Source organism: Setaria viridis, chromosome 5 (assembly GCF_005286985.2).
Source record: "Setaria viridis chromosome 5, Setaria_viridis_v4.0, whole genome shotgun sequence".
Lineage (NCBI taxonomy): Eukaryota > Viridiplantae > Streptophyta > Magnoliopsida > Poales > Poaceae > Setaria > Setaria viridis.
The window spans coordinates 33,110,777-33,125,149 of record NC_048267.2 but is presented as its reverse complement, the minus strand read 5'-3'; the positions used below and the strand labels follow the sequence as shown (position 1 = coordinate 33,125,149).

Below are 14,373 nucleotides of genomic sequence, written 5' to 3'. Positions count from 1 at the left end.
CCGTCCGGCGGCCCGCGCCCGTCCCAATCACCCGCGCGCCACACCCCGAACCGAGGAAGCCCACCGCACACACACACCGGCCGCGCCGCGCCGCCGAACGCGAGGGCAAACCAAAACCTGAAGCCCGAATTACAAAGGGTTTGTCCAGAAATAGATGGATCCCGGGGGTCCGTACGGAAAAACGCCTCCCCTTTACCCGCTGTTTAAAAATCTGGCCCCTCTTTCCTTTTCTCTCCTCATCCGGGCCTTCCTCGCTTCCTTCCTTCCTTCCGCCCCCTTCCCTTCCTCCTGTCCATCTCCCTCTCCCACGCGCCCGCCCTGCCCCCTCCTCTCCTCTCCCACCCTCCCATGGTCTTCATGGCCGCCGTCGAGAACGACCACCACCGCGGCGTGAAATTCGCTCCTCCCCCGTCGAATTCCCTGGCTCACGCGGCGCGGCCGCCGCCGCAGCCGTCGTCGTCCCGCACGCGCCTCCACGACTTCTCCTTCCCGACCGTCAGCTGGGGCACGCACCGCCTGCTCCGCTGCTCCAAGAACGGGCCCGGCTCGTCGCCCCCGCCCTCGGCCCCGGATACCCCGTCCCCGGACAAGGAGAAGCTCCACCGCCCCGACGGCGGCGCGGGCGCGGGCGCGGGGGGCTCGCTGCAGCGCCGTCGCTCCTCCGCCCAGCGGCCGTGGAACCTCCGCACCCGCCGCTCCGCCACCGCCGCGCCGGCGCTTCCCGCGAGATCGGACGGCGCGGAAGAGGAGGCGGTGCTCGCGGAGCGCGCGCCTGCGCCGGCGGCGGAGGCCAAGAAGCGCGGGTTCTCCGTCGTGCTGTCCAAGGAGGAGATCGCGGAGGACTTCGTGGCGATTCGTGGGTCGCGGCCCCCTCGCCGGCCCAAGAAGCGCCCGCGCACGGTGCAGCGGCAGCTCGACGTAAGGATCCCTATGCCTGTAGAATTGAAATATTTTGGCTCCCCCACTGAAGTCGGCGTCTCATGCGAATTTCCTTGTTTCGGGATTGCAGTTGCTGTACCCGGGATTGAGCCTCGCAGATGTGACGCCGGGCTCCTACAAGATCGAAGAGGTAAGGGCCTGCCCAATTTGTATTTTGTGGTGGTGTATTTCAGTGTTTAAGTCGTTTTCTTTGGTTTGGCTCTGAACTTCTGAAGGTGCAATTTTGTTTTCCTGCAGAGGTGATTGGGTGCTTTCTTGAAGCTTCGGATGGACGGAGTTTTCAGTTTCTCTCATCTTTTTCTGTTTTCTTCTGATGGCTAACATGTCTGTTTCATATGTGTTTCGTTCTGGGTGGATTAGAGGATGTTGAGGTGGAATTGCCTGTGATTATCTATCGGGCTGTGGTTGGCGAGGAGTAGGTTCAGCTTTTTCGCAATTTGGTTACTGGGCTTGTAGGATTGTCAATTGTATAAAGGATTACGATCCTTAGATGGGGAAGTGTGTTGTCATGTACATGGTCTAATTTATGAAGCAATCTAGTTGTTAAATTACCCATTGTTCTTTTGATTTTGGGCCTGAGATGTGTGATGCTCTGGTGCATCTTTGGCTTCCCTTGCTGATGGTTTTTTCTTTTACTTGTTCAATTTGCTTAGTAAACATACATGAAAAGTTGAGATTCATAGGAAGTAGCTTCTTTGATTTTGAACCCAGCATTCCTAGGTTGTTCTTTGCATCGGATGTTTAAGCGAGGGTTATTTCTAATTTAAGAGCATGCATGATTGCTCAATGGTTCTGCTTCACAAGTCAAAAGTTGCGGAGTGATTGATTTCCCAAAGATAATTGCCTTTTAATCTTATATGTTTAATGTTTTTATATGATGATTGTTATGGAATACTGGTTTTGTAGATGTTGTCTGATATGGACCCCATATTTTATGCTTATCGCATTTGGAATTTTTATTCCGTTGTTCTGTTCAGGCTGTTGGTTTGTTGTATCACGCCATTTAGTATTTTAGTGCATAAGCAAGTCTGCATTTCGTTTTGGTTTTGAAAATGCAGAATTCTGTGGTCTGATCGCTTGTATAAAATGCTGCTTTATCTTGGGTTCATGGATGAAGCACCAAAATTATTGGCATGTCACAAAGGATGCAAAACATTTTACTGGGTACCTAACATTGCTTGCCAGCTACCATCAATGTTGATCACTGATAGGGAGGTTGTTGGTCCCGATTACTAGTCTTTATTCAAACAAATCAACATTTCATACCGGAGTTCTTTTCCTCGTAATCTTGAAGTGCTTGAGGTTTTTAATTGACCAGTAGCTTCTAGCTGCTTGCCTTCCTGTAAAGTGGAGCTGGGCTGTTCCTGAGGTCGCTGCTGGCCTGGTGCTTGGACCAGCAGGCGAAGCCAAAGCCAATCTCTGTTTTCAGTCTACTGTCATATTGTCTTGTTGGGCAAGGCTCTCTATCCAGATGTTGGGCAACTCTCCTACGGTTCGCTACAATGCTAGCTACCCATACAATGCTCCCTCGGTTTTCAATTACAGTGCTTTTGTTTCGGTTAAATTACAATGCTTATCTATCATGAGCGTTCACAGGGCTGGAAATGTACGCGCACGTGTTTTAGTGTTTACAGCGAAGAGTGTGTTTTTTTTATAGCAGAAAAACACTGTTGCGATCTAATTTTTGAGCCCTTCAGCTCTCCATAAAATGTGCGATTTGACAAGTAAGCAACATGAAGCAGACCCTACTCAGTTCGTTCTCATCAATTTGTTTTGACCCGGCTTTGGTGTATGGCAAACTACAGTTTCCGAGCGCCTGCCGTTGATCTTATTCCTCCTGGCTGCTGGGCGACGCCTTATGAGCGACCCACGGACTGCAGCACACTTGGAAGAATCGGAGGGTACTTTCAGGGTAACATGTCCACCGATCAGTCAAACAACGCGTTACAGTCACAGCCGGTGAAACGTGTAGCAAGGAAAAGTCACACGCAGACAGGCAAGAGTCGTGTTGTATTTGGTCAGCCTGCAGAGCGTGCACGTAGTACGTACCGAGGTGAGCTGATCAGCCGCTGCCGCTCGCGAGCATCCTCCAGCTCGCTGGAGCGTCCGCCTTCGTCGCTCCGCACGTCAGCTGCCGCTGCAACCGGCGTCCCGTGATCCTCCTACCCTGCTTCTGTTTCCGGTTCTCCAAACAGACTAGAAACTTGGCGCGGCGGTTGCCGCGCTTGACATGAGTTGGCCATTGTGATCTTGGGCCAGTGTATCTGAGTATCTCTCCTATTTTCCGTCTCTGTTTCCAACTGAAGAAGCTCAACACAGCTATTATCTTGGTTGGAGTTAACTGTTCCAAGTATTGGGGCCATTCTTAATTTCGTATACATGCTCTTTGGATTCAAGTTAGTGATCTGGTGAGCGGCAACTATTTGAAGGCGAGCACAGCAGAGGGAGGAGCATGATTACATGAATCTACAGCTTGGTAGACGGAGGAGCAGACGAGCAGTCGCACTTGATAGCCATCTTGCTGTTGGGGTTACGCACGCGCTCGCCGTCGTCCCCTTGGCACACCTCCACGCGTGCTGCTGCCGTCGTCCACTTTGCGCACAGCGGACACTGCCGCCGCTACCCCGTGCAGTCGCCCGCCGGGCGCGGGTGCTTCGCCGCTGAGGGCGACGATGAGGTAGCAAGCGCCGCTGCCTTCCCCACTGCCGCATCGGGCTCCCTGTGTGCACATGCTCGTGCTCCACCTTCTCGTCAAAGGCGCCGATGCTGCTTCACCCCACGCTCGGGGCGGGGCCCATGGACTCTAGGCTCGCTGTCATCGCCCTAGCAGGCGCGATTGCTCGCGACGGGCATTGCTGCTGCTGCCATATGTAGTCGCCTGCCGGGCGCGGCCACTTCACACCATTGCTGGCAACGACGAGGTAGGCAGCGCCATTGTCTTCCCCACCGCCACAGGGCCCCTGCGTGGAAGCGTTCGTGCTCCACTTTCTCGTCGCGGTGGCCGGTGCTGCTACACTCGCGCTCGAGGCGGACCCGTCGCATCCAGGCTCGCTGAATCTCCCCAGCAGGCGCGGCGGAGCTCGAGTGCGTGGCGCGGGGGAGAGAGAGGGGGCGAGGGGCCGTGCCGCCGCGTGGACCGGGAGAGACAAAGGTCGCGAAGACGCTAGCGGTAGAAGGGCTGGAACCGACGGCTGAGGAAAGCGATGCCTGAGATCCGACGGTGGATGTTTTCCGGGCGATGTGGCCCAATCACGTGCCCGATCTTCGATGCAGGATTCCTATAGAGATACTCTAAGTCATATATACAAAATACTCTTTTTCGATAAAAGAAATTTTATTAAATTCCAATATCGTTATAAGTTCTCATTTTTACATAGCATAATGCACACGACAGATACTCGTGTCGATGACAGATCGAACAGCTCACGAACTGCCACTTTCGTGATGCTTCTACTTTTGAGACGTGGTGCATAGTAAAGCAAATGGCGTACATTTCCTAGCCTGCTACGTTGGGTTGGCATGTAGCACCTACGCCGGTACGCTAGGCAGCCGGGGACTGGAGGAAAGCTTGCATTAGTACAGGAAAGTCGCCTCACCGAGATGTGATTTACTAATTTGTGATAATTGTCGCCTGTTGATCATGATTCATGAGTTTTTTTTTCAAGAAATGATTCATGAGTTCCTGACAACTATAGGCCAGATAGAAGCAAGCACAACGATTTACATATAAGCGTTGATTATTGAGAGACAACCAATTCTACCCTACAAGAATAAGCATCGGCTTTTGACACACATCTCGCATTTTTATTTTGAGAAATATAGTACCAATTTTTTTTTCAAAAACTTTAGAATCAAAGTGATAAACTCAATAACATGGATAGACATACATCATAAATTGAGTGCATGCCTCCTTTTACTGGGCCTTCGCATACTCAGCAAAATAAGACTAATTCAAAAAATCTGAAATTTAGGGGGAGGGGGCATGTGCCCTGATTGGACCCTTCTTGAGTCCACCCTTGTCAATAACATTATGAAGGCGTATGCAAACTGTATACTTTTGAAACCTAGGAAAGCATCAATTCTGAATCACCCAATGACTGGGACCTTATTCAGCTATTAACCAATAGTTGCAATAAAAATCAGATTTGTATAGATGAATGATGCCATGACAAGATCACTGCATAGCTTTGGCGAAGCCCTACCCAGCTTGCAGCAGTTACCTCGCTACCCCTCCTACCACCGCCGTCACCATTGTCGCCCTTGGCTAAATCCGTCCTACCAACCATCCTTCACCACCTCGGCTAGTGTCATAGCCACTGCCTTTCCGTGGTTGCCGCAGACCATCAGTTCGGCACGTCTCCTAATGATCTTCCTTCTAAGCACTCAACCCTAGTCTTGAGACCGCAACCCTACCTCGTTGGAGTTGAGAGGAAAGGCAGTGAGAGGCTCAAATTGCTCAACATGATAGGATTAACAAAAAATAGTTGATGAGAAAGAAAATACGTGGTGGTTGAAAAAAACCCGACTCGGAGGAAGGGAGTTGGAAAAGACTCGTATCATAAAGAGTTCCTCATGGAGATGTAGGATTCGTCTTGGGTGAATCTGAACTTCGGTGAAACAAATTCTTGTATCTCCTCGCTATTTTGCTCTTCTTTGCATTTATTGTTAAACTTGTGAATTTGGTTGACCTACTCTAGTGTTTATGTTTGTGAAGTGCAGGAACTTTGTGACTCTGCTAAGAAACATCCTCTGAGCTTATACTGCAAGTGTTGTTTGATCTCTAGCTCAATTACATCACATAGCTTTGGAGGTCATCTCTGCCTGAACCAAAACCGGAGGTTTCAATTTTGGAAACCGGAAGTTTGGTTTCTGGCAGAGAGTTGTTTTGATTCATTGCATTAAGTGTAATTTCATGTTACGCCTATTCATCCCCCTCTAGGCGACATCAATGTTCTTTCATTCTTCTGCCGCATACCCTAGTGACGCTTGTTCATCCTTTCCAAGCGAAGCTTTTTGTAGGGCCCTAGATTCCTTCATCTCATCCGTCACCTTGACAACTTTGAATGAGCGCTTCTCGCCATGGGTGATAGGCATGTACTTGCCCTAAACCTGGGTGGCTGTAGCAAGTTCCTTAGGGGTGGAATCACCAGCCTGCCAAGGGGAAATTTGTAAGACGTCTTTGACACAACAGAACAAATCATCGTGAATTGAACAAACAAAGAGGAAAGGCTTCCTCACCTTGACCTTGCGAGCACGTCTTGGGAAGATCACAAGCTTGGCCATGTAGGTTCTTGCGGCGGTGATCCACTGAAATGCAAATGGTTGGGGCAAGCTTCTTGGGAATACCAGCTGCCTGAAGTCACTTCAAGAGGTCAAAGTTAATGAGAATAGGTATAGGTATACAACACAAAAGAGCTGCACAAATGAGCAATAGTGTTTACCTTCGGTTCTTCAAGGGTGAGGCCCCTCCTGGCCCTAGACTTCATGTTGTACTTTGTGTGACTAGCACTGAATAATAGGGCGAAGAGGTCCAACAATGGGGTGTGGGAACATCTTTACAACCTTCTTTTACAGAAAAGCATACCGAAGGCAAATAATGAAACATGTCTCATGCGCAACTACAATGGACTAGGTAAAATTCATGCAGTATGCAAATTTATGCACATGACAACAAGTAAATATTGTTTCAGAAACTCAATAGCCACATAACAACAAGTAAATATTGTTTCAGAAACTCAATAGCCACGGAAAGGAAACTAGTCTCAATAAATAATTATCTGGCCTAACTAGCAAAACTATGTGAATACAATCTTGAAGAACTGCACCAATAAGAAACAAGACATGTACACGATCTATCAATTGTGGGTCTCAGATAATATTTGTATGTATTATACATGTACCATTCAGTTCTAGGAATTTATATATGTTTAAAACTGGTGTTCTCACAGGCCAGCTAAACATAGCCACACAGCACAAGCCACAAAACCTGAGTCCATACCTTATGTGAGCCATATACATAAGAATCCAAATATGAGTCTCTTGAACCATCAACTCCATCTCAAGTGTGAAAAATATTGCCATTCCTGCAGGATAAGTTAAAATCGGAAGTTTCGGTTTTTGAAACCGGAGGTTCCGGTTTTCAACGGGAATATTCTATGGGCCTGTGATTTACCCCTTCTCTTTCCCATTCATCCCTATCCATCCAGCCCGACCACTTACTGTTAGGAAGGTTGTGTGATTTTTGCTAGATCTTATAAGTTGGGTAGTAGAGAAGAGCCATTTGTGAGCATTAGAAGAGCACTCATATGCTAGAACACTGGTTCGCCTTATCAAGTTTCAAGTGAAGCATTTTTTACTCTTGGAGGTGTGCCTCCTAGATGGCTAGGCGTCACTCGGATGCTCCCAAGTGTTGACGCCTTTTATTGATACACTTTTACCCCTGTTTATCTTTAATAATGACATGAATTTAATACCTAAAATATTGATCACACCTAATAAACTAGTCATTTTCACATGTGCAACGTATTTTGGAGGATATTCTGTTTTTGCGGGAAATTGGACCTAAAAGATATTTTTGGATAAAATTCTGAACGACCAACGAACCTGTCAAAGATGAACGCCAGCGGGTTCAGAAAGAGCCTAGGACAATCAGCCTGATGAAAGTCCAAGCCGATCGCCAGGGGTCTTCTAACCTCCGTTGACGCTCATTTTTGGTAAGCACTCCTCCAAGATTACTTAAGTATGTGAAAAGTTTGTGAACATATAATAAGAATCACTTCAGAATCAAAGAGTAATCAAAGAAGATCAAGTGGAGATTTGGAAAGTTATTAAAGATCAATCTTATCTCGAAGCTATCAATGTGCTAGGCCCACATGCAAGAGAAAAGAAAACTCCAGAGCACCTGAGGGGACTTGGGAATGAAGCAGGATGCGAGGTGCCAAAAGGAAGGCCCAGGCCGATCGGCTTGGACCCTCCTAGGTTGATTGGCCTGGGGTTTCCTTCGTCCTCTCACCTTCCAATTTTTACCACGCGCTCTCCAGACTATAAATACCCCGAAAAACCACTGAGACCCATATCCAAGACGATGTACTCATTGTGAAGCAGCAGAAAAGCAGAAGGAGCTTGAGGGACACCACTTCGGAGAGCCGAGGACTGTGCAGTTGTTGGAAGTTAGCGTAGCTGAACCTCTACCGACGTGATCACCCTGCGAGGAAGATCACGCTGGAGTTCTGGAGCTAGGAGTCATCAGGATCAAGGTAGGATCCCGGTGGTGATCTTGTGATGTACAATCATTCATGGTGAAGTAATAGATATGTTCATGTTCTTAGCGATATAAATATCTCCTTCGATGGTTTTATGTTTTATCGGGTTTGCTTGCTTTTCAATCTATGAATCAATGATAGATTGCTTATGGTGTTCTTGTGGTCATGGTGACCGGATTTGCATGCCTGATCTACTGATGAATATAACATATTTTTTTGATCAGGTCCTTAACCTGTTTGCGCTGATAGAGGTGATCGTGACAGGATCTTTCTTGTGTAAGGTAGGGGTTTCGGGATCCGAACCGGAGGTGTGGATTTAAAGATGGTTTTTACTAGGATCATATATGTGTTGCTTTGCTATACATGCTTGGAATTATAACATATGCATAGTTTAGGTTTGTAACACTTGCTATTTTAGCCATCAAAAGTGATTCTGAAGAAATAGAAGCAAATCATGAAGAAAAGGAGAAGAAATTGGCTAAAAATCAAATTCGGGTCAAATTTGACCGAAATTTGAATTTTGAATTCACAATTCAGAAAAATTTGGCAAAAATATGGAATGAAGGGATAAGAGTGTTTAGAACTTGGAGATCAAGATTGGGGACAAGATCTGGTCCTAAATATCTCAAGAAAACCAAAGAAAGAAATCAAAACTGAAAATGTACTGTTCCTTACCCGACAATAGAAAATTCAGAAAACAGCACAAGAGCCCATTTTGGAAATTAATTTCTGCCGAATTTTCCGAATAAGTGGACCAAGGCAACTGTACAGTGATGAAGAATGGACTTTGGGCCAGCATATTAGGGTGTTGTTGATCATGAACCACCAAGGGAACCAATTTAAGTTGAGGCCTAAAGTTGGCACTCTGCCATTTTCGGTTAAGACCACTGAATCGGCGATTTCTCTAAGTCTGAAAACCGTGACAATTAGCCATCTTTGGAGCTGAATTCAGAAAAAGGGAGTGTAAAGGGTATGGGTGTTCATGGGCAAAATGGAATTCCTGATGGTTGTAGAGTGTAATTGGTTTGTAGTTGGACTAAAAGGAAGGGATTTGGACCACTGAAATTATTTACAAAGTCGGGTAAATGACCCTACTCAAAGGACTGACGAACTGAATGAAGTGTCAAAGGAGATTCAGTTAACTGAAAGGAGAAATTCAAAATTCCCAACAATTGGATGTTTATCTCGGGCAAGAGTTTAAATATGAAATGTAGAGCTCGAGTTTATCTACAACTTTGCTTAAGCAACTTGTGGACCATCGGATGCAATTTTGATCGTGGCTCAGCTCTGAATTTTCACGCGTCAGAAACAAAAGAAGGGGGGTGACAGAGCCGAGCTCGACGTGTCGCCGCCGGCATTTCCGGTCGACCGCTAGCACAGCAGCTACGCCACCTCCTTGCCACGCGAGTCCATAGCTAGGCCACGGTGTCGACCATGCACACGGTGAAAACTTCGAATAACTACCGCCCCCGCCGCCGTGCTTACTGTCTGTTCTTTTTACCGCCGCCGCCCTCTCTGTCACACCACCGCCGCCGAGCAAATTCCCCCACCACACCACAGCTCCTGTCGATTCCTTCCATCCACACCTCCACACACACCCTTCCGACAACCCTAGCAGCTTGTTGCCCAGCCTCTCCGTCGACATGTCTTAAACCGTCGTCGTTTCCATCCGCCGTCGCCGCACCTCCTGCTCACGGTGAGCACCCCCTTGCTGTCGCTGTTGTTCCTTGTGGTCAGTTTTAGGTAGGCGTCTAGGGTGCTAGGAAGCTGTAGAGGTAGTTGTCGGGGTAGGCCGAGCTATCGTCGTGCTTAGCCACGACCGGCCGTAGGCGCCGCCGCCCGCCGCCGTGGAGGGAGTGGCTCCGGCCACCTCCCGGGGAGCTACCGCCGCGCACGGGTGCGCTAGTGCATGGGGATGCTTCCCCGGCCTAGCCCCGTCGCCGGTGGGGCGCCGGCCGGCGAGCCGCACCGCCCCCTGTTGCGCTCGGGTTTTGGCGGGAGGAGGAAGAAGGCTCTGGTGCTGTGGGCCTGCGCGTCAGGGAGGAGAGGAGAGGGAGGAGGCAGGCCGGGCGATGGCCTAAGTGGATCGAGGGTCCAATCGGCCCAAGTGCCGGTGCGGGGAAGGGCCGCTGGAGGGAGAAAAGCCAGAGGCCCAAGTGGTCCAGCAGGCCGGCTTCGCGGAAGAGGAGGAAAAGGAGAGATAGGCCATTGGGCCGGTGCCGGTCTGAGAAAAGGAAAAGAAAAAGAAAATCGGCCCAGGGAGCCCAATAGAGGAGGGGGTAGGCCGGCGGGTAAGGTGAATAGAAATAGGAGGTGGGTCCGAGCCGCGGGCCCAGCGTAAGAGAGAAGGGGTAGAGTAAGGGCGCGTGAGAAAAGTAGGCCGGGGAGTTTTCCGGGAAAAATTTAGATTTCCTTTGTAGAATAAATAGATTAAATCCGAATTTTACCATTTAAATCACAGAAATTTCTAGGGGTGTCCAAAATTAGTGAAACCAATTTTGTTAGGCTTATTTTATTTTCCTTTATGCATTAAAATTTTTATACCCTAGGAAAAATAATAATAATTTGGGTGTTTATTTAATACCTTTCTTTTAAGGTATTTAAATAAATACTTAATCTTTATTAAATGCATAAAATATGGAATAACATTTTCATAATCACAAATTATTGTTAACTCATAAGAAATTAGGTTTCAAGATTAGAAAATAATTATAATGTCTTGTAAAAATAAAAGAAAAAGCCTTAGGTAAGGTTAGTTAAGGAAATAAAATTGTTGGGCTAATCTTTTCGGGTTTTTGTGTGTTGGCTTGCAACTTTATCATGATAAATTGTATAGTCTTTGTTGGCTTGCAACTTTATCATGAAGAAAAGTTGTATAGTCTTGTATTCAAAAAAATTGCATTCCTAACCCCTGCATATGCTTTGTCATAGACACCGAAGCACCGGAAGGGGATTTCTCGGAATTTTCAGAAGGATCTCTGGAATTCGAAGAGATCATTGAATTGGTTCCCTACGAGGCCAATCCTTCAGACAGTGCTAACTTTTTTCTAGAACAAGGCAAGCCCCGGTGCATTATACCTACTTATTTTGGAGTCGATATTTCATATGTCCAATTATCAGTTATTTGCTATATGACTGCACTAAGTCTAGGAGTTGCTTGAAACCCATTCTAGTGCATTATCGTACCTTGTTTTAAGGACATCTTTGCCACTTGTTCAACAGCTAGTAAGTAACTCAAGTCTAGAAATGCTTAGTTGCCTAAGTAATCGATCTACCGAACCTTAAGGTCAAATGTTGGGTCATACATGTTACTTATGAAAAAATAACTTGGAAGTTAAAAAGCGGACAGAAGCTAAGGATGTAGTTCTGTCTTCTAGATTAATTTGGTTAAGGCCCGATTCGTTGTCTTAACCTTGGGTCAAGTGAAAGACATCTGATCACTTACTGGGTATGGGACCAGTAAAGCCCAGTAGGTTAGTAAACCCTCTGATCGGGAATACTTCGTACCCGCGCTTGACGTGCTGAAGATTGGCAGGGGCGTAGTCTGAAACTCACATGGTGATCAAGCCAGACGTGGGGTCCCATGTGAGGGTGCGTCCCTGGGTCCGGGTAGTCTTATTCCCAATCATTGGATTTGCTAATCGAAAATTCGTTACGTACGACCTGGACAGTCGTATATAACTGGTGATCAGGGTACTCTCCTGCAGGATGTAATTTGATCCGGATCGCCGCAATTCTCGGTTATGAATGCACTTGATCACTGTTGAGCATCGTAGCATAAATTCATGAATGCTATATCTTTCCATTAATATTTTGGTGTATGACTTAATACCTTGTTGTTTGCAATTAATCTTTTATCATCATCTAGAATGGTTAGGTAATAACTTAATTGAAATAAAAGATAAAGCTAAGGACACTCTTATAGTAAGCTCTTTTAGCAAAGAGTGTGTCAACCAGTACACCTAAAAGCTATCATGTAGTTCCAAGAAAAGCTATTATATTGGTTAGTCGGGTAAGCCTTGCTGAGTACCTCGTACTCAGGGTTATCCCTTGTGGCTATTTCAGAGGCACCGCAGGAATCCACCGAGGAGGAAGCCCAGAAAAACTAGGGTATTGTTATGAGTCTCACAATACCCTTAGAAGAAATCTTAAATGCTCATCTCCCACCTGAATCATTTATGTTTGAATCCTAGAACCTCTGTCTAACCTGCATTGTTAAGTTTATTTCAAACTATGTCTTGTAATAACTCGTACCTCGTGTATGTATGTAAAAATGTAATATTTGTTGATGCTTTCCCATCGCGGAAACAATCCTGGTGTATGGCTATGAGACGTAACGTGGATCATTCGAGGAGTCCAAGGGACACTCAACGGACGACCGGACTTATACTGATTTAAGTGCGTTTCGGATAATTGTTGCATCGGCAGCGATTAGGCGCATTTAAACCAGTTTAAGTTGGACGGTTCCGCCACAAGGTTGCTCTAGATTGGTTGCCTCTGCTCTATCTGTTATCTATTTGTACATGCTTAGTAGATTGGATCTCAATCACTCATCAACACCAAGTTAATACTAACAATACTAGTTGCTATAAGTTTCACGGATTGATAAACCTTGGTGGAATACTCTGAGGGAAGAGTTACAACTGATCTGTGCGCTTGCGGTTCACAATTTGGCATGCTAACTGTCGTCAATACCAAGGTGTGGTGAGCCACGGGATAGTTTGTGCAGGTCGAGCTTCGCCTTCGAAAGGGAAGAAGCTAACTAGTGAAGTGGTTGAAAAAGACCCGACTCGGTGGAAGGGAGTTGGAAAAGACTCATATCCTAAAGAGTTCTGCAACAGTGACTCTGCTAAGAAACATCCTCTAAGCTTCTATTGAGTGTTGTTTGATGTCTAGCTTAGTTACATCACATAGCTTTGGGGTCATCTCTTCCCAAACCAAAACCGGAGCAAGCTCTTGGGAATAACAGCTCCCTAGTTATCTGTTAGCTTATCCAATTTTGAACTCGTGCAAGACAAACATAAACCATAGCTTATCCAATTTTGAACTCATGCAAGACAAACATAAACCACAGCTTTCGACCTAAGCTAATTGCATAAATAAACAACAATATTTTTGCAGTTAAAGTGATATATGTTAGCCGATAGCAAGGTGTATATGATGATTTCTTCAAGCTCAAGATTTGCCGATTTAGTCTATTTAAGGTGTTTATAGAGGTAGAGTGTACGTGCGTGTATATGAACGTTCACATTTGTACCATATTAAAAAAACACAAGTTTAACACAAACCATTTGCAAACATGTAATCATTGAACTTATTCCCGAAGACATGCCTTTTCGAAAAAAATAATCAACTTTTGTTAAGCAAATTATAAGCTTTTATTCTAACTTTGACATAAATTTACATCTTAAACGCAAAATCACTTGGGTTGCTGCCCTTTCTTCAGCTGAGATCATTGGGTCAGTAAATAACCTTATTTATGCGCAAGGAAAAGGTTGTGGCCTTGCGGGTTTTCAGCCATTATCACTTACAGAAGCCTTATGTGATTTAGGATACATTTGAATTTGTATTTTTGTAAATTATTTATTTTGCATGTTAGAGATCGTTTGGAAAAGTTTATTTTAAAATGACTTCGCTGCTGAAGTCAAAACCAGTTAAGAAAAAAATAGTTTCATTTAACTTCTAGTTTATTTTGTGCCGCTTTTACGAAACGAATACTACCTCTTCCCGATGCTAGGATATTGATTTGTCGTAGTTAGGGATGAAAACAGTCGGGATGGATCCCAAACCGACCGTTTTTGTTTTCTACATTATGATTTCGTTTTCGACTGTTCCTGTTTTTAGCAAAATATAAAAATTGTCATATTCAACTAATTTTAATATCATTCTACACCATTTTTGTAGTAGTTGATTTTTATAAATGTGAAAAAATTCTAACCATCCCGCTTTCGTTTTCTACGTTAGGATTTTGTTTTCGACCGTTTTCATGCATAGTCGTAATGGCGACCGGCGAGGGAACAATTTTGAAAGCAAGCAGCCGAGTCTCGCACACGGCACACCGTAATGGCGCTATCCCATCTGGAAAGCGGAATCTGTGTCCCATCACGTGCGGCGCAGTGAACGCGTGGTCTCTCACGTGCCGTCGCCGTGACCCCAAAGCGAACTTCACATC

General features: G+C 46.0%; 1 protein-coding gene and 1 pseudogene across 1 annotated transcript; one reads left to right on the top strand and one right to left on the bottom strand.

Annotated features, from left to right (window-relative positions):
* The first annotated feature begins 219 nt into the window (after positions 1-219).
* Positions 220-1,490, top strand: LOC117855196 (uncharacterized). The gene is made up of 3 exons (XM_034737494.2): positions 220-918; positions 1,010-1,069; positions 1,177-1,490. Exons 1-3 carry the CDS (start codon positions 349-351, stop codon positions 1,180-1,182), a joined length of 636 nt encoding a protein of 211 aa, XP_034593385.1. The 5' UTR covers positions 220-348; the 3' UTR covers positions 1,183-1,490.
* A 4,285-nt stretch (positions 1,491-5,775) lies between these two features.
* Positions 5,776-6,492, bottom strand: LOC117859063 (large ribosomal subunit protein eL13y-like; annotated as a pseudogene).
* Positions 6,493-14,373: the final 7,881 nt, after the last annotated feature.

Excerpts from the sequence above, each read along its gene's own strand:
- LOC117855196 (XM_034737494.2), top strand. The coding sequence starts at position 349 with ATGGTCTTCATGGCCGCCGTCGAGAACGACCACCACCGCGGCGTGAAA. Across the intron at positions 919-1,009 it reads CGGTGCAGCGGCAGCTCGAC|TTGCTGTACCCGGGATTGAG; the intron begins GTAAGGATCCCT and ends TCGGGATTGCAG.